The sequence below is a fragment of the Haliaeetus albicilla genome, chromosome 10 (assembly GCF_947461875.1).
Source record: "Haliaeetus albicilla chromosome 10, bHalAlb1.1, whole genome shotgun sequence".
Lineage (NCBI taxonomy): Eukaryota > Metazoa > Chordata > Aves > Accipitriformes > Accipitridae > Haliaeetus > Haliaeetus albicilla.
The window spans coordinates 142,881-162,283 of record NC_091492.1 but is presented as its reverse complement, the minus strand read 5'-3'; the positions used below and the strand labels follow the sequence as shown (position 1 = coordinate 162,283).

The following is a 19,403-nucleotide window of genomic DNA, read 5'->3' as shown; positions in this document are numbered from 1 at the left end:
CATTTAGCCAGCTAAAGTTAAACTTCAGGTCTGCTATTACCGGTTGATATGGTTGTCCTCTCTCTGGTAGTTATCTTGTGCAATAAAATGCATTTCTGTAATACAGAAAAGTCTGTAAAACTTAATTTTTCATGGCAGTTTTCTATTTGATAGCTTTGTAGTTTTCACCTGAAGCTGACTTTTCTTGATCTTTCACATGGTTCATAGTGTGAATTTCAAGATTCTGCCTCATTTCAAGACAAATTATATAGCTAAAATTAGATGATCACTTAAGTGTTTTAATTCTGAGCTCTAAATTGGTTAATCCTATTTATATTTTGCCTTTGTAATTCTTTAGTATTCTTTTTGTTTTAACTCATTGTTAATCTGTTTATTGATGTATAGCCCTAATTCCTTCCTTTAGTGAAGTGTGTATGGTTGTATATCAAGTCCCAGTAAGATTTTGATACTGTAACTGTTTGAACACCTTGGCAGAGCCATGCTATGGCTATGCTGCATGTTGTCCATACTTCATTTATATGATCCGGAAAGTCATGAATACTTGCCAGTAAATCATCTTCGAGGGCTTGCTGGAGCCCTTTTCCATTTTTCGTGCCTTTTATTATGCTGCAGCTTCCAAGAGTGCCAGCTCTGTATCCACCTTGTGCCCGTCTTGCTGTTACAGCTTGTCATTGTGCTCAGTGAGTCTAGTCGCCAGTCATGGATTGCTTGGCAGTGTGTATGTGGAAAAATGTTTGTTTCCTATTATTCTGCAATCTATCAGAATCCTAGAAAATTGATACAGAAGTAATACTGAGAGTTGATTTGACTAAGGGGATGAAGGGCATGGCACTTCTTATGTGTATTTCTTCTAGAAAGGAACAAGAAAAGTGGAGCCAGTGCAGTCTTTTCTCTTTCAGTTAGTAGTATGGGGTTTTTTTTCTTTAGCTGCACATCTGCAAGTGCGTACTGGTTTGAACTATATTGTGTGAAGTGGTTGCTATCTTGTGTGAATTAATGTTTTCCATCCTGTAGGAATATGCATGTAATCTCGTTGCCTCCATTCTACCTCTTCTGCCTCTTTTTCCACCAAGTTTGCAAAATGCATACTTCTGGCCTGCAATCATGCTACTTCAAGTCATAGCATTGTGGACTTAGTAGTTCAGTTACAGCCTGCCCCTGCATACGAGTCATCCAGATGAGCAGGGGATTGCCCAGGAAGTGGTGTGGATGATTTATTGGGTCGCCATTCTGAGTATGAAAATACACAGACCTCAAAAAGCTAAAGGAATTTTCTTGGAGAGTGAAACTGAGATTCTGAATTACTTTATTGAGCCTTGTGATACCTGCACAAAACCTGGTTTCTTTGCTCAGGTGGCTTGCATTTAGGATGATCAGCTTTCCTGACCTCTACAAACTGTGGATCTTTGCTTGGTCACCAAGGGGCATATGCTGCTAATTTTGGAGCTCTGGGAGAGATTAACAGGCAGGACATGAAAAATAACTGCTCAGGCATCTCCAGCTCCTTCGTTCAGGGTAGGAAAAAATACAGCATGTGCAGCTGTATTTTTTTAATTAGGTGGTAGTATCTGCCCCAGCAGTCTCTGCTGGCTTGGCTTCTCCCAGTTTTGTAGTTAATTTACTCAGTAGACCTTGTGTCAGTACCATCTTGATGCTTGTCACCTGATGTGGTCAGCGATCTAAGACTGCAGTTAAGGTTTTTGTGGGCAACACATGGCTTTTCAGGAGTATGTATTCTGCAGATGCCTCTGGTAGGGGTAGTAGGAAGCCATTCTGTAGGTTGTAGCAAAACTGACCATATTTGTTTCACCTTGCTGCTGCTTGGGATAATGCTGCAGTAACAGAGGCATTTAAGCTATTATGCCTTCAGAATCCCAGGGCAGTCAGTATTATCTGTGCTGTATAGGTGGGAACTGAGACAATGAGGTGGTCTAGGAGAATTGATTTGCTGGTGGTTATGTGGAAGCCATGTCTGATTGTCTTTCAAATGTGACAAAGTGTCTGAGAGGTCCAGTAAAAAGGAAGAACTGCTTAATACTTGTTTGAAGGTTTTTTTGCGTTACATTCCTAAGCAAACTTCTTGATCTATTTTCCTGTCCTTCTTTTCAGTTAGCGTTCATAATTAATTTTCTCACTACCTCAGCATGGATGAGATGCATTCTTTGTTTTTTAAAATGTTCCAGTGATACTTAAAGACCATGTGCCTGGAAAGGACTCTGTTTTGTTGCCCAGTATAGGAATATGATACGTAGCAGAGACATACGCTAGAAGTCTGACTGATAACCAGTGTGTAAAGAAAAAAAATTCGGGGGTGGGGGTGTCCACATTTTATATGGAAAAACCTCTTGGCGTTCTCATGTTGAAATCTGTGAGGAATACTCTCAAACTGAAATGTCACAAAACGAACTCATGGAACAAACAGGTAAAATTAGTAATAAATTGCCAATAGAAAGTGAAATTCACCAGTATCTCTGAAGGAACTCAAATTGTTCAAATTGTATATCTGATATGTCACTATCTTAATCAACACTTTATTTACAGCAAGAGTAGGTGGTAGTTTATGTGATGTCAGTTTTTTTTAAAAGGGCTCCAGGAGAGGACCCAGGAACTGCGTGGTTCTTGACAAGTTCTTAGTAAATGGAGAAGGGTTATCTGGATATAAAATTGTTGGATTCTTCAGAAATCTTGACAGACACTCTAACCAAATGTTTTTATTGCATTACAGTGCAGTTTTTCAAGGGAGATCTTATTGTGAATTAATAACTAGCTAAGGAAGAAAGAAAAGTGACCAAGCAATGAGAGAAAATCTGTCTGCTTTTGTAATAGTAAGTGGTTATTGAGAGGTGCTCTGTGAAACTGTACCATTAAGCGTGTTCGTAAAGTGATCTGGAGAAGAGGAGTGAATAGTGAGGTGACAGTTTCACCCTAAAGCTGTGGAAGGATTTTGTGATACTAAGGAAGTATGCAATAAGATGGTAAAACAAATTCATTGTCAATAAATGCAAAGCAGTGCCTACGCTGAAAAGAAATTGCTATAAAGATAAATATACAGTGAAAGGATCTAAATAAGTTGTCACTCTAGCCAGAGGTCTTTGAGCTATCTGTAGATCTTTATAAAAAAAGGTAGCAGCCAAACAGGCAAAGTGAGTTTAAACATTTTTAACTTCTAAGTACAAAGAAAAAAAAATATCTTCTGTGTAAACCCATGGTGCACCCACTGCTTGAATAGTTTTTATAGGTCTACTCTTTGTTTAACAAAAAAAAAAAAGTGGACTTCTGAGAGGTGCAGAGCGATATGAAGGAATTGTGCAATGGCTCCATACAGGAAGAGATTAGAGTAGGACTCTACTGCCTAGAAAGGGAGGTGGCTGAGGGGTTGATATAATTAAAGGCTGCAAAATCATAGATGACATAAAATCAGTTAACAGGTGATGAGTACTTACTTTCTCAGGGTGCAAGGATTTCATTTAGTATCTCTTACTTGGTCAGACAGCAAGTTTAAAGCAAAAGATAATTTTTCATGGAATGTGTAGTTAAACTGTGCAAATTATTACCATGGGTATGAATCAGAAAAAGGTTGGATGCTTTCAAAAAGTGATTAGATAAATCCATAGATCTGTAGAGAGGCGTTGTGCACAAAGATGCTCTCTGTGGTTCAGGAAGTCCCTTAAGTTGCAGCAAATCTTGGAAGTAGGGAAGGTACTGAGGAGATGTACTTTCTCTGTTACTTCCCCTAGAAACCCACTACTTCCCATCCTGACAGGATACTGGGTTAGATCTGTTTTATGCCTTACTTGGCATGGCTGCTGTTGTTCTCTGCAATTTCCCATTTATGCTCTGTAGTGCATCAATACAGGGCAATAGATACTTGATCATGTAGTCTGTTAGTGAGAAAGCTGTCACCATGTCATTTAAATTGTTTGGGTATATGCATATTGTGTCACGCGAACAGTCATGCTTAACAAAATCAGCAGGAATTACCCAAGGTAATTAAAGGTCTGTCAGCATTATAATAAGCTGCGGAATAGTTGATAAATAGGTAAATGTTAATCTGTTCTGGAATGTTTCTGAATTTAAGTGTTCTCGTGTCCAAAGTTTCTTCACACAAAGTTTCTTCTACTTGAAATGTCTGAAACTTAAAAATTAGATGAGATTTCCAGTGCATTAGCATGCAGAAGAATCTTAAAGTTGCCGAAGGCAAAAATCAAATACCTCATGTAAGAATTTGTTGGTAGTAAGAGAGCGTTTTCTTGTAGAGAGGAAGAAAAGCTGACCTGTTGCGTTGCATGGGAATTACTATGCGTGGAAATGCTAGAAGAGCGTGTGCATAAGAAAGGAGCTCAAGCCCCAAGGAATAAGCATGTGAAGTGATTTGTGAGAGGGAGACAATATCTTATTATAGGTGGGTGTAAAACTTCTTTTATGGGAAGAATTCAAAGGTATATTTTTTTAAAAAGCTGAATGATTTAATATTGACTTAAAAAAGACCAGGTATGGAGTTGCAGCACAAAGAAAAGACAGAAGTTCTGAACAGTGGAAAATCATAGCTTTGTCTTTTGCCCTTCATGTTGTCCTCCATCAGAGCAGTTCTGAGTTGTGCTGTCCTTATCAGGCAGGAAGCATGTGTGGGACACAATTGCTCTTAGGAAGTAGTTCAGATTGGACTGTGTCTGTAGTAACTGCCTGTAAGTGTGTTACATGAAGTTACATGTAAGTTAGATGAAAACAGGAGGTAGCCTTGTAATTTGGCTATCATCTGATTATGAGTCTTATTCTTTAATTCTTCGCTTTCCAAAATGCTGTTTCTGCTTGCTTTCCTGTGGTTATAAGGAGGAAAAATAATCTTTACAGTGTGGCTTGCTGATTATTTATGCAAGGGTATTTGTAAATATAGACTATTCATTTTGTTCAGTGCCTGGATGATGTTGGGGTGAAATCACGCTAGATCTTCAGTGTTTGTTTTCATTTTACCTGCCTTCTCAGTGAGGTAGGAAGTCCTGCCTTAACACTCATGAAGTATGCAAAGTAAATGTTCATAAAAATCTACACTTAGAATATACGGTGACTTTGTTCAATGCTGTTTTCCCATTTACTAAAACTGTTTAGGCTGTCTGTCCTTTTACTTTCTGTTGTCCAGGGCCAAACCTAACATGCTGAAGCCCTCTATGGGCATACCTATGGAATGTTTTGGTCCCACGGCAGGGAAGGCAGTGCGATTGTACAAGTCACAGGCTGAAGATATAAGTGTTCAGCAGTTTATAAACCCTTCAAATACAGAGTGGTAGCAAACGGACTTGTGATGTCAAAGCAAGTTGCTGCCAAACTTCCATTTGTTTGGAGACATATATAGGTGTTTCAAAAAGCTTCCAAATAATTCTTTCTTTAAAATAAAAAAGTCAGTCATGGTTTTAACTTGTAATAGCCACTGCCTAGCCTGTCTTCTCAGGAATGTTAAAGTTTTAGATCAACTTAACTAGGGTGCAGAACCATAGCATAAGCGTGGTTTACTGCTGGAGGGAACACTTCATCTCTTTCCCACTCCATCTCAGGTCTCCCAAAGCTGTATGTTCTCACTGTTGCCTTTGTGTCTGCACAAGCCAGACTGATGCATCTTAAGACTACTACTCTTGGGAGGAAAGTAGCAAGCTGGTTTTCAGATGTACAGGACACCTCATGTGGTGTACTGTCCCAGGAATGCCAGTGTCAGCTCAATGGGAGAACTGGAACCACCTCTTTAAGCATGAGCCTGGGAAGGAGCGGTCCTAGTGATTACAAAATTATTGCCTGTAGACTGTAGAGTAATATTCCTGCAGTAGTGCTTTTTTTTTAATTTTTTTAAACTTCTTCCCAATTTTCAAACAAAAGCACGGCTTATCAAGATCAGTTTAGAACCATGTGATAATGTGTGTGCAGTAAGTGAGGCCAGGCTTAAAAATTAGGGACTTTAAGCAGACCTTTCCCACCCAGGAAAGAGATTTTTGGGTTTATGATACTGTTTGTGAGAAACACGAGCAGAGTACTTTGTAGCAATCAGAACCCCAAATTGACTGTTGCAAATTATTTGGAAGATAATAGGGAGCAAAATAGAAGACATTTTATACAAATGAATCAATGGTACATCTACCTCTTAAAAGCCGCATGCAGCATTTTGCTCCTTTCCCCCTTCAGAAGGGACACAGGAGAATTGTAGAATGTGCAGGCAAGGCAACAAAGGTAGTCAGTCATGGAAGGGCTTGGATGTGAGGCTGCACTTTTTCAGACTGGGGAGGATGAGGGAAGGATAAAAATGGCAGCGTGTAGAAAAATTGGGAGTATCAGTGGAAACGAACAGTTGGAAATGCAAAACAGAAGAAGTAGCAGGGTCTCCATATGTCATGCAGTGAAGCTGTGGAACTCAAGCTGTGTTCTGCAGAATATTGTTGATTCTAGAAGTTTACCTGCGCTCCAGATGTGTTTTTTATTTCTGGCTTTGGAAGTTCTTGGGCCACAAATTGTTGAAGACTGCAAGAGAATTCTGAGAAAGTATTGCTACATGCTTGCCCTGTTCTTACACTCTTACCTAGGCATTTGCTGTTGACCGAGACGGGGTTCTAAACAGGGCGGAGCTGTGATCAGACTTGGTATGGCCATATCTGATCTGCTTTCTGCCGCCTTTGACTGCCCACTTAGAACAGTGAAGAGTTGGCAGATCATATTCTTCATGTAAATTAGTAGGTTAAGTTGAAGACTACTACAGAAACAAGGGGTCAACTTGAATTAATTAAGAATAGTTTTTATAGGTAATTGAGGCCACTTCCAATATGACAAATTCAGAATAGAAACATGAACCTAAGCATGTTGTAAGGAGTCGTAGAATTTGGGAGGGGGTTGTATCCTAGCTTATTGCTGAATAACATCCTTGGTAGACAAGCCTTGTGCTTTGAGTTTTATTCAAGAGTTTCAGCTCTGAAGGCAGGCTCTAAGGATAGACTTATGCAAACAAGTTTTTGGGGATATGTGGTAGGGTGTAATTAGCAGCATGTTAACAAGTCCCCAGTGATAGCACACAGTTAATCTGGGTTCATCCCTTTTTTCTGAGAGTAATTTACCACAGAGTAAAGCAACACAACCAGACAACAGCTAGGAAGCAACTAGTATGTGTTACATTGGAACTCTAGCTTGCATTAACTCTTGCCCAGTTACCTTGATTTTACATGCCATTTAAATTCATGGTTCTAGTTTCTTTTTTTTTTTTTAATAGTTCTAAGTTGCTCATTCTGAAGTTTCCCAAGCAAGCTATTCATCAGAGGCTTTTTGCGGGCTTTTAGAAAAGTTTTTTGCTCTCTTAGGGTAGGAGAGGTATTTTATTATGTGTGGATGGCGGGGGGATACAGCAGGAAATGGACAGAATTAAATTACCTTTTATTTGAAAAATCTTTGAAACCTTTATGCTTCTGGCTGACTCCCCGTATGAGTGCTGGGGAGTTGTTGTTTTATTTTGAGGATGTGTATTTTGTTGCACTGGTGGAAATAGTCTTCCAATTTGGCCAAATAATATTTGCAAAAATGATTTGTACGTGCTCCTTTGAGACTTGCACTTCAGCATCTGAAATCTCCAAAGACTGTGTACAGTACATGTGTCTCAATGTACTGCTCCTAGTGCTCTGCAGGGTTTTCATGTTCTGTTTGTTGTGATCCTATGATCTTAACTTGCTGCTGAAAGATCACAGTTCTATCGCTATCACTTGTACTGTTAGCTGGAGAGCAGAGGTCTGTGTTAAGGGTTTAACTCCATCTAAGTAAAGGTTTCCCCATAAGCATGTAGATAAGGTGCTGTGTAGGAAGATCTTTTCAGTGTAGGAGCATTACAAGCTACATTAAAATAACATGACTGCCACATTCAAAGGCCTTATTGCATGTTCAAATACTGTTCTGGAAATGGATTTTTTACTACCCCTTGACCGTTTCCGTGATGCGTGTTAGTGTAGCATCTGAATGCGTAGTAAGCATGAATTTATTCATATCACAGTCATGTGAGGAACTGTTATAAATTCACATGGAGAGGCAAGACTAAGGATTAACTTGTCCAATAATCTTGGTCCTACATGTGTCTGCATTTTGGGGCAGAGTTTCCTTATGCAGGAAGAACACCTCTACTCTTGTATTTTCAAAATTGAGTGCTTTGTGTCTCTGCAAATTCAAACCTTCTGGGTATGAAGATGGGGAACTGGAATATGAGGGATCCACGTGGTTTGACTGACGAGACTTAGTGTTATACATGAATTCTGTAGGAGACCAGATTTATAATCCAGACCTACAGAGGTGCATTCAGCTGTCTTACTGTGAGTCCACCTTTACTCATTGTATGTGTACCTCTCTTAGCAGGGGACTTGTTTGCTGCAGAAAAGCAAACTCTGTGTGCTTCCCAGCCTGCCTGTTCTGTGGTGTCATGCAAGCCAGTTACTGCAGCATCTGAATGCGCATCTTTTTCTGATATGGCCCTGCTTAAAACGTATGACACATATGGGAGGACAGTGACCCAGACAATCTGTAGCAGGCTGCCATGGCAACTTTTTACAAGTTGGTGTGACATTATCTGTTATCAGAATGGCTTAGTTACATTCGCAGTCTAGCGTGGATGAAAGAAGACTGTAGATATGCTTGCATAGTCTTATCTCCCAGAAAGTCAAAAGTCAACTTTGGTGAGCATGAACTAAAAAGTTCAACTGTTGGAACTTAATTCTAAAGTTTGGCTTTTGTTTGAGAGCCATTTTCTTCTGGAGGGGTACTCAGAAGACTAAATTGCTCTCTAGGTCAGATGGCTCAATCAGTATTCCATCTGAAGTGAAACTGCTTGGGGTTCATGTAGAATACACTTTCCTTGCACACTCTTTTCATACTAGTGCCACCAGACAGTAATGCGATAGGCTTGTTTGTTTTAGAAAGGATTGTTCTGTTTGGGCTGTCATAAAAGGATGGTGTCAACTCTATTTATTTTTAAATGAAGATTCTCTGAAAAGTCCACACAGCTAGGATTGCTCTTCCATCTGCTTTTTCTGCTCACTTCCGTGCCTCTAAGAAGGAAGTGTGTATGGCACAAGTTTGCAGGATTTTTGAAGCATGGCTATCTGAAACACTTGCATGAAATCTTGTGCAAGTTATTAAACAGCATTGCTTTTTGTAAAGGACTTCTGTCCCAAGTTGTCATGATTTTGGGATCAACTCTCTTTGGAGCCTAACTTTTTTGGAGAGAGGCAGATGATGTGAATATGAGAGCATACCTTGCAGAGTGCCACTTCTGCCTGTTTCAGGTGGGGGAGTCACGTTATGTTCACCTGACAGCTAGTCAAAGCATAGCAATTCCTGTTTCTAATGTTCTGGAAAAGCAAATGCGAGGTACAATGAATTCCTCTGGTTTTCAAGTTTACTTTTAACCATGCTACTGAAGCAGTCTGCATTTTCTTAATTCTTCTACTTACATAATTGTAGGGTAAGAAAGAAAAACAAACAAAAAAAAAGGGCAAAAGTATGAGACCATTATGAAGCCTTTAGGTACAGTACAAGGTTTACAGATCTCTTTCTTCTCCCAGAGGATGCCAGCCCCCATCAGACTGCGGGAGTTGATCCGGACCATCCGGACAGCAAGAACTCAGGCAGAAGAGCGTGAGATGATCCAAAAGGAATGTGCTGCTATCCGGTCATCCTTCCGAGAGGAAGATAACACATACCGATGCAGAAATGTTGCAAAGCTGCTGTATATGCACATGCTGGGATACCCTGCACATTTTGGACAGGTAGGTCAGAGTTCAATGCTTGCTGTGCTATGTGCATATGCCAGTCTGATTTGTGTGTTTTGGGCACATTGACTTTTTCGGCGCATTCCTAGCTGCGGTTTTGCTGTCTGCTCTTTGGGATGTTTTGAGGTCTGTCTTCATGTATGTTCTGAACCTATGTTAGTTAGTTTTGCCTTTGTGAGATCTGCTGTTTGGAGACTTACATGTTTTGTTATGAAGCTTAGGGTTAGTCTGCTTTTGCCAGACTGCTCCTCATTGCCTGTGTTTTCTGCAGAGCAGTAGTTCTTAAACCACATTCCAGTACATGCGGATATTTCTAAATGGGTTCAAAAGAGCACTTTGGAGTTCTGTCTCCGATGGAAAATACCAGATGCTTCAAAGGAGATTCTATACCGTTTTCCTCCTAAAGCAATCCATTCTAGGCAGATAAGAGCTGGTCTGTTCCCAGCAACAAGAAAAATTGATATTCCTTATCCCCATCTTAGTGAGGTGACTTGGAGAACGCTGGTATGAGTTTTCCATCTCTTGGCTTATTTTTGATGCACTATTTTTGACACAGGTAGATTGTGGAAAAGGGAGACAGGAAGCTGGAAGTTCTTGATCTACAAGATGTTCTTCAGGTTGAGCTTTTCTTAGTCTTTGGGGCATAGTCTGTTTTGCTTAGAAGCCAGTAAGTGTCCTGTTAGTAGCAATCTAACCTAGGCCTTCCATAAAGCTAAATAAAAAGTCCGTCAAATTGTTGTATCCCTTAAGTAGCTTCATGTCTTGGGAGTCTATCCATTCATGATTGGATTTACCAATCCTGACATGTCTCACTGAAGCAGTAAACTCAAACCACTGAAATCAAATTCCAAATAGTCTTAGTGTTAGGGCTGTGCTATTGCATATAAACTGCATCATCTTACTTCTGCATCGTTGGATTCTTCTCTCAGGATAAGGAGTTGTTGCATAAGAGCAAGTGAATTTGTGTATTATACTGTTCTTAACACTTCACGTAGCCAGACTCCCTGGTCCAAGAGAGAAACTTCCTGTCACAAAAATTAAGGCTAAGTATCTAAGAGCTGTAAGAAGAATGAAAAGTGTTACAGATAAGTGTCATCTAGAATTTCTACATTTGACCTATGTTAGGAACATATTTAAATTTTATTTCATTTATTTTATCTTGTTATTCAAGTATTTAATCCCATATATGGAAGACTTAATTTTTCAGTTTCTGCTTTTGTCAGTAATGGTAAATTACCTCTTCACTCAGTGGAAGAAGGATAAAACAGATTATTCAATACCTATTATTGCTGGGGTTGCTGCATCTCAAACAGAAGCATCTGTGCTGACTGTTTTGGGAACAGAGTGCTTCATTTGATGGCCTTGGTTCTCATGTAGTTCATCAGCTGCACTTTCAGGATGGTATAAGGGCCCAAGCCTGAGAAGGGATTTTAACAAGTATTCTCCAAGTAAGTTGCAGACCTTTGCATGTCCTCAAGGCTTATAACTGGAAGGAATCTTTCAAAGTGCTTATGTTGTGTAGGTGGAATGTAGTTTGTGTGAGTTGGGGACCTGTTGAAGAGACATGCTGTTCCAGCAGTGGAGTCTTGTGGATAGACAGTCCAGCACTGCAGACAGGAAGTTTCTGAGAGTGACAGGATAAATATGCAGCACATATGTTTCGGTGAAAACAGAAGAGAGCCACAGGCTGTGTTAGACATTCTCTCTTAAAGATGTAAGCAGACATCTGACTTCAGCAAACAGTGTGGATGGGGTAACCAATAATAAAAGAGAATTTAGAGAAGGTGTCAGAAGTAGTGAATAGTTGATCTACTTCTTTCCAAGCCAGGGATCCTCAATTTTGACTGAGGATATCTTATACAGAAATACGAGCATGAGCACTGTATTTAGCCAGTGCATGCTGAGATGCAGTGGATGGCAAGCTGTCTCGAGCGTGTGCAAGGGCCGTTTGTGCAAGTTTAGAAGTTGTCAGGCAGCTTGGGCAAATGGTCAAATAACTTTATTATTATTGTCATTATTTCTACCTGCAAAAAAATTCCAGTTGGAAGAGTGGCTATGTCAGTAAAAACTCGGGTAAGTTGTAGTCTGGCTATATGCCTGTATCATATCTGGCTTTACTAATGTATCTGTTACAGTACTGATGTAGCAGATTTTAATTGTTCCTTTGAATGAAATGGATATAATGGTATCAAGATTTCTTCCACTAATTAGACCTAGTAAGAGCTTCAGCTGATCATGTTTCTCAGTATTGCTGTGCATGAAGCTAGTTTGCATGTATTTGTATACAAGTGAAAAAAGAACTCAACAGCCTTTCACAGGGTAAATTTCAATAATATCTTTCAAATTCAAAAGTATTAGAAATATGTCTGACAGTATCTGTTGCAGTCATTAGTTTCCTTCTGCTTTTTCTTAGTCATTCGTCTTCTGCCTTTGTTGGCTCTTACACTGTAGCTTAGATGTCATCAATTCTACATTGCATTGTTGCAGAGGGTTGTATAAGAAAGTATCTTGTAAACCTGAGGAAGAAAATTGGTTCAGTGGTGCATTATTCTCTTACAGAAAGCACTGGAAAGATAAGAGGTCAATATCTAGTGTTCTGTACCTTATCCCTGGTTGATCTTGCCCGTTTGTGCAAGTTCAGTTATCCTTGTGGATGACTGATCTTATTGTTCAGAGGTGTTTCTTTAGTCTAGATTTTCAGCCCCTTTTAAACCTAGCAAACTGAACTTGCTTTCTTTCAAGCTTTTTTTTACCAGTTTGTCACTGGTAAGTCACCTGCACTAGCCAGGTGTTCATATGTGACAACTTCTTGCATAGTTGAGTTGTATGTTCTGATGCCATGCAGTTGTAAGAACTTGTCAGTGGCTAGGCTATAGCACTTACTTTCTCTGGCACTTCAACTTTAATTTTCTTATCAGTATCCTGTACAACTTTACCTTCCTGATGTGTGTGTGCTTCTTGCATCTCACCTGTTTCTGTTGCCCTGTTCAAGCTTCCTATAGCTAGGGACCATGAAAAACTTTTCATGATGCCCTGCATTTTTGCCTGTGCATGCCCCCTTTACTTCCTTTAAAATGGATCTGTTGCAAGCTTTGTCTGACCCCTCCTTAAACCTATTGTGTATGCTTACTTGCTGCCCCAGCTAGTTTGTAAAACAGACTTACAGGATGTGTTTTTGAGGGGTAGGTCTCTTACCTGTTTTGAGAAGCCATTTCTGCTACCTCCTGTCTGGAAAGTAGATATTGATTATACCTGGTGAGTTATCTGTTAGAGAAAAATATTTTAGTGCATAGTAATGTCAGAATATCTCTGTGGTTGATGTCCCTTTTTGCAGTAAGAAAGTGTTAAGTTTAAAAATGGGTTAGCAATTAAATTCTTAAATAGCTCAGTGCAAGTGGCAGCTATGCATGTTATCTTAGGGATCTCCTTTATGCTGTTGAACACAGTTGACATTTCTACGTGGTGAAAAGGAAGTTTGTAGTGGCTACAATGCATATGATTTTAGTCGAACTTCAGGTTTTCAAATAGAAATTGCAGAGCAGCACAAAAACTTAACTACCTCTGACTCTATCTAAGGTTTACCTAGCTAGCAAGTTAGTTACAGATCATAATAAACAAAAACTGTTTTTGACGACTTAACTTACAGAGCATTGATCCTCTATGTTAGGTAGATGGACCCATTTAAGCCTGGTTCAGAAGTTTCCAGTGCATATCAAACATGACACATGATCTAGATTTCTTCACGATTTTGTTTTTAATGATGGATCTCTTGTCTCTATAAATATGTTATCTTTTACTTTTGTCATCTGACATAAACCCACATATCTGGTATATCTGGGGTCATGGAAGGCCAACAGTGTCTGGCTACTTCAAGATGCAGGAGCTGCTAATGACTTTCCTGCTGGCTTGCTGGGAGCTTTGGGCAGGTCATTTAACCTTTCTTTGTTTTCCACATCACCAAAATGGGAATAAAATATACTTTTAAAAATGCATTCTGAGAGACCTAAATGAGTAAACATCAAAATTCAAACTGTTTCTCCTCTAGCTAAGAAGTAGTTTAAGCTAATTCTGTCTTTTTTTTTTTTCTTCTTTTTTTCCTTTTTTTTTTCCAGTTGGAGTGCCTCAAGCTCATTGCCTCTCAGAAATTCACAGACAAGCGCATTGGGTATTTAGGTGCCATGTTGCTGCTGGATGAGAGACAGGATGTCCATCTTCTTATGACCAATTGCATCAAGAAGTAAGGGTACCACCTCTCTCTCCATCAACACATGCTTTGAGGTTTCAGGATCTGAAAGTACACTCCTGACAGTGATATTTTGAGTACTTTAGTTTTTGTTCCCTTGTGTTAGAAAACTGGTATCTTCAATCAAGACTGTTCTAGTATGGTACTGTATTGGATGATCCTGTCTAGCTTCCTTGCAGGGAACAGAATATAAAATTGCATTGGTCCTGAAGAGGTGTATGTGGCAAACAACACTTCATTTAACTACTGTTACAGAATGGTAGTATGTGTTTCTGGAGGTCATGTTAAATAAATTCAGGAAGATGAAATAACCACAGTAAGCTGCCTAGCCAGTGCAGAAGACCTCTAATTGTTGTAAAGAGCTCTCTTCCATTTCTGTAAATTAGTTATCTTCCAGCTTGCAGTAGGAAAGAGCCAGGCAAGCAGTAATGCAGCATCAATAAAGGTCCATGCACCTTTTAAATATGACTGAATCAGGATGTTTTTATAACACTGTTAAAACTTTGTAGGCTGGACAGGCTGGCCATTGTATGTCACAAAGTCATATATATTGCTGCAGCCATGTTGTCCTGTGTTTGTTTACTTGACTTCTGCTGACGAGCTCTGAAGAGTCGTCCAATTTCAAGGATCAAGGCTGCATATCCTGCTTTCTTTTTAAGGTTGGCCTAACGGTCCCGATGAATTGTTTTCCTTGGAAGCAAGGCAGCAACTGGGGATATGCTGTCTGCTTGGCATCTTGCTGAAATCAGACAAGAGGGGATGGGAAATAATTTTTTTTTTCTTTTACTACTTTTCTCTCAGTAAGATGCTGTTAAACAGGGACTGGTTTACATCATAGTTTAGTAGATGATGATTGGTGCATTTCCAATAACACTCCTTTTCAAGATGGATGGGAGCAGGAGTGGAACAACTGGGTTCTAGCTGATGTACCCAGAGGCCTGCTTGGTTGTGTGTGGTGTGTCTGGTTTTATTATTGGTTACTTTTAGAACATAAGCCTCCCAGATATTAACAAGTCAAGTATTGATCTTCAGTTAGACTGTGGCCTCAAAGTGCTTGGAAAGAAACTTGACAAAACTGTGGGCCTGAGGATCTGCTAACTTTGGACCTAGTGTCCAGGAGAGGAGAGACACTTGGCTAAAGATTTTTCATTGAAATCTCATACCTGTGAGGCTCTTCCATTAGATCCAGGCTGCTAGGTTAACACCTGTCGTGGTTTAACCCCAGCCAGCAACTAAGCACCACACAGCTGCTCACTCACTCCCCCCCCATCCAGTGGGATGGGGGAGAAAATCAGGAAAAGAAGTAAAACTCCTGGGTTGAGATAAGAACGATTTAATAGAACAGAAAAGAAGAAACTAATAATGATAATGATAACACTAATAAAATGACAACAGTAGTAATAAAAGGATTGAAATGTACAAATGATGCGCAGGGCAATTGCTCACCACCCGCCGACCGACACCCAGCCAGTCCCTGAGCTGCGATTCCCCGCCCCCCCCTTCCCAGTTCCTAAACTAGATGGGACGTCACATGGTATGCAATACACTGTTGGCCAGTTTGGGTCAGGTGCCCTGGCTGGGCATGAGAAGCTGAAAAATCCTTGACTATAGTCTAAACACTACTGAGCAACAACTGAAAACATCAGTGTTATCAACATTCTTCACATACTGAACTCAAAACATAGCACTGTACCAGCTACTAGGAAGACAGTTAACTCTATCCCAGCTGAAACCAGGACACACCTCTTTTGACTGTTCATGCTAAGTTGAATTTGTGTGGTAAGGATGTAGTGAGTTTGAACTGGAAATGGGTCAGACTGAAGCTGAGCAAAACTGGTGGACAGCTTCCCACCATCTCAGTGGGTTGTTTATTGCTTTCTCCTTTGGCTTCTGTATGTACTACTTTGTCTTGCTTTTATTTAGACATTAAGGTTTTGATTTATGGCATTTTCTTTCATTATTTTAAAGCAAGACCTAGATTTTTTGATACAAAAAAAGTGAGCACCCTTGTGAAGCACGTACTTGCTATATACACGGCTTTACATAGCTGCTGAAAATTTGTTAAAGGAAGGAAACAAAAAAACAACCCATTTAGTGGCATGTGCTATCTGTTCCTTCATCTGCATGTTGCCATAGCTGCTTGATGTTACAACTGGAATACTGTCTCTTGCTTTTCTGCACGTTGTGCGCATTTGGTTACATAGCACTCGTTTCCCCAGCTCTCCTGTCATGCAATCCCCAGCTCCCCTCGCCTCCCAAACCAGGAACCATATTTCTTACTTTCTTCAACATTGTTGAATCCTGGATACTGTGGCGACATGAGTACCAAATAGTCTCGTGGAAAAGTAGTATAGAAATAAGTTTTGAAGGCTGTTGGGATTGCCATGTGGAAGCTATATGTCTTGTAGTTAGTGTGACATTGGTAGCTGGCCTCATGAATAGCATCTACTGTTAGGTGGTTTAACTTCTTATTGACCACTACCTGCAGCTTCCAACTTGCATATGAATAGTCAGGATTGCTAAACAAAATTCATGTATGGATTATTTTCAAGGTGTGCGAGTGGTGGGGTTTGTGGTTTTTACTCGGGATAGAGGATATGTTTACCTAGATTTTTATATACTGTTTGGTTTGTAAATGCAGAAGCTAAAGCCTATCCTAGAACGTGTTTAAACTGGGACAACCCACAGAGTCACTGCAGGACTGTACTTCATGTTAGGTTCTTTTCTGCATGCAAGTTCCAAAATACAATGTTTTGTCTTTACTTCAGAAGTTTTAATGGGCTTCTTTGTGGTCTTCCCTCGTCTCAGCTCAATCCCTAGATACCCACCTGATAGTTTTAACCAAGTACTTTATTTTTATAATTGAGGATTCTAAGTAGAAGTAGTAGCAAACCCTGTGGTACATGCACTCAAAGCTGCTGCTGTTCCTTAAGGCATGCTCCCAAATAGCTGAGAATCTGGAGAGTTCTGCTGGGCCATGTGTGCAGCTGGTTTGATGACTGTAGATATAGATGCCTTTTTTTTTTCTTCTTGTGTGCAGGTTCTCTTTGTGCATGCTGATTGGCTTTTTTTTTCCTTCTCCTTTACAGTGACCTTAATCACAGCACGCAATACGTGCAGGGGCTGGCACTCTGCACTCTTGGCTGCATGGGTTCCTCAGAAATGTGCAGAGACCTTGCAGGAGAGGTGGAAAAGCTCCTCAAAACTTCCAACTCCTATCTTAGGAAGAAGGTACTTCAGGGAACTTTTGAATACTTTATTATGGATTAAAACTCAAGATTGATCAGATACCTGATAATATCTGGAATACTAGATGGCTTGGATCACACTGGCTGAGCGTTTTCCCAGTGTGCAAGACAGAGGTCAAAACTCCCTGTCTGTCTATAGCAGGAATGTGTGTAAGCCTCTAAAAGACAAGCCTCCAACAGGTGAGGCAGTTGTTTCTATTTTGATACTCTCTACCTTAAGGTTATTGATGGTAATGTGAACACCCGCCTGTTCACAGATGTTAACCCCAAACTTCTAGTAATCGGTTTTATTTCTGTATCTTCTCAGATAAGTGCAGAGAAACTTTGATCATTAACAGTGCAGGCTGATATCTGAAGATTTGAACCTATTTGATCTCTTCTGTTGATGATGATGATGACAGTAGTATGTGAGATAGAAAGGTTAAGGGCTTGAAATGGCCAAACAATTATAAATTGTCCTGTTCGCATAGGAAGTGTGCTGCAGCATCTGCAAAGTGTAATCACCCTTGTTCTTTTAAATTTATTTCATTGTTAAGTCTTGGGGAGGGTGGGGAGCAGTACAATTCAGGAAGAGATGCATTGTTACTTCTTTGTCTAGTGTTGGATCTAGAGAGAGATTGGAGAGAAAGCAATGCAAACAGGTATTGCTGTATTCTGGGAAGAGGCCCTCAGTGCACTTGATTCTCAAGCAGCTGCAAAGAATAGTGTCTCCTGTTGCTTCTGCACCCTAGAAGAAGTAGGCAATTTTTTTGCAGTATACCTTTGTTTTTCATAGGACCCATCACCTGCAGGAGGAAGTTATTTTGTGGGGAAAGAGATTATATTCAAGGGAAAGCAAATGAGCCATAATTTGACATAAATTCAATTATTTGCTTCCAATCCATCATCCCCTCCTTAGCAACAGGAAGACACACTGAAGTAGCCCTATTTAAAGGCAGAGCTGCTTTGCAGTTAATATCACGTCTGAAGTGAATAATGTAAAAATCAACCATTGGTAGTGGGAGTATTACTTTGTAGCTCAGTGCTTCCCCCCTGACTCGTGGTAGCTTTATTGAACTCTTCTCTGTGATGCTGTTTAGTATCACTTGTAGTAGAGAGGTGGAAAAATGTACCATAAACTTTCCAGGCCTATGTATGTCATGAAATTCATTATAGTTCCCTCTGTGCTAGATGTTCTCAAAACGTGTATTGTTGTCATTACAGTATGTACTAACAGAGCTGTTTTTCCTGTACAGGCAGCATTGTGTGCTGTTCATGTCATTAGAAAGGTGCCTGAACTCATGGAGATGTTCCTGCCAGCCACCAAAAACTTGCTGAATGAGAAGAACCATGGTAATATCCGAGACTCTACTTAGCAAGGCTATGACATTCCTTACGGGATGGTGCACTTGCTACCTAAGCGTTTTGTTTGGAAGGAATTGTTGAGGTGTATTTGTATGATTTGTTTCTTCCCAATTCTATGCAGTGAAAGCAAATGTCCTTCAGAAGGAAGGGATTTGTATGATTCTGCTAGTCAGAAGGACTTTTACATGGCATGGTGACAAAAGGAACTCTCTCCCTGCTTTTTGATACACTTCAGAGTGGGTGGAATGGGAAAATTTGTGATTTTTATCGAATACGCTGCCTAAAGGGGCTCTAAAGTGCACTTTTTGGGTGGGGTTTTTTGTGTGTCTTCTGTTAGCATAACACTATAGGATTCTCTGACATCATTTTAGCAGGCATTGCCAGGACTGAGATACCTATGTCACTGTCAGGAAAGTCTTTCTTCAGTGCTGTTTTTCATCAGAACTCCATCATAAAACAGATTCTCACTTTAATGGTCCTTTGCGAGATTATTCTGTTTTAGTGCATTTTCTTGCACAAGTGCTTCTAGAAGATTATTTAAAGAGAAATACTAATATTAACACCTTGACTAATTTGTATCAAGCCTAGTGCTCACTTCCCAAAGTCTTAGTCCTGCGGCACATCTGCAATGAGCATGTGCCTTAATAAAAAAAAAAAAAAAGTGGTTGTACTAGGAGTTCTACAGTAGATGTTTGCAGTGCTGAAAACCCATCACAGGGAGAAGTTCTGTCAAGACAGGGTAGCTATAAGAGCCAACAGTGCTAACGGGTCACAGTAGCTTCCTGAGAAGCT

At 40.0% G+C, this 19,403-nt stretch overlaps 1 protein-coding gene across 1 annotated transcript in view; it reads left to right on the top strand.

Moving 5' to 3' along the window:
* The window catches only part of AP1G1 (adaptor related protein complex 1 subunit gamma 1), a 50,854-nt gene that overhangs the window by 5,528 nt on the left and 25,923 nt on the right, over nucleotides 1-19,403 (top strand). The window contains exons 2-5 of the mRNA XM_069793160.1: nucleotides 9,570-9,773; nucleotides 13,889-14,013; nucleotides 17,109-17,250; nucleotides 18,503-18,599. Of these exons, the coding sequence (XP_069649261.1) occupies nucleotides 9,573-9,773; nucleotides 13,889-14,013; nucleotides 17,109-17,250; nucleotides 18,503-18,599 (565 nt within the window). The 5' untranslated portion in view covers nucleotides 9,570-9,572. The remainder of the gene's footprint in view (nucleotides 1-9,569; nucleotides 9,774-13,888; nucleotides 14,014-17,108; nucleotides 17,251-18,502; nucleotides 18,600-19,403) is intronic.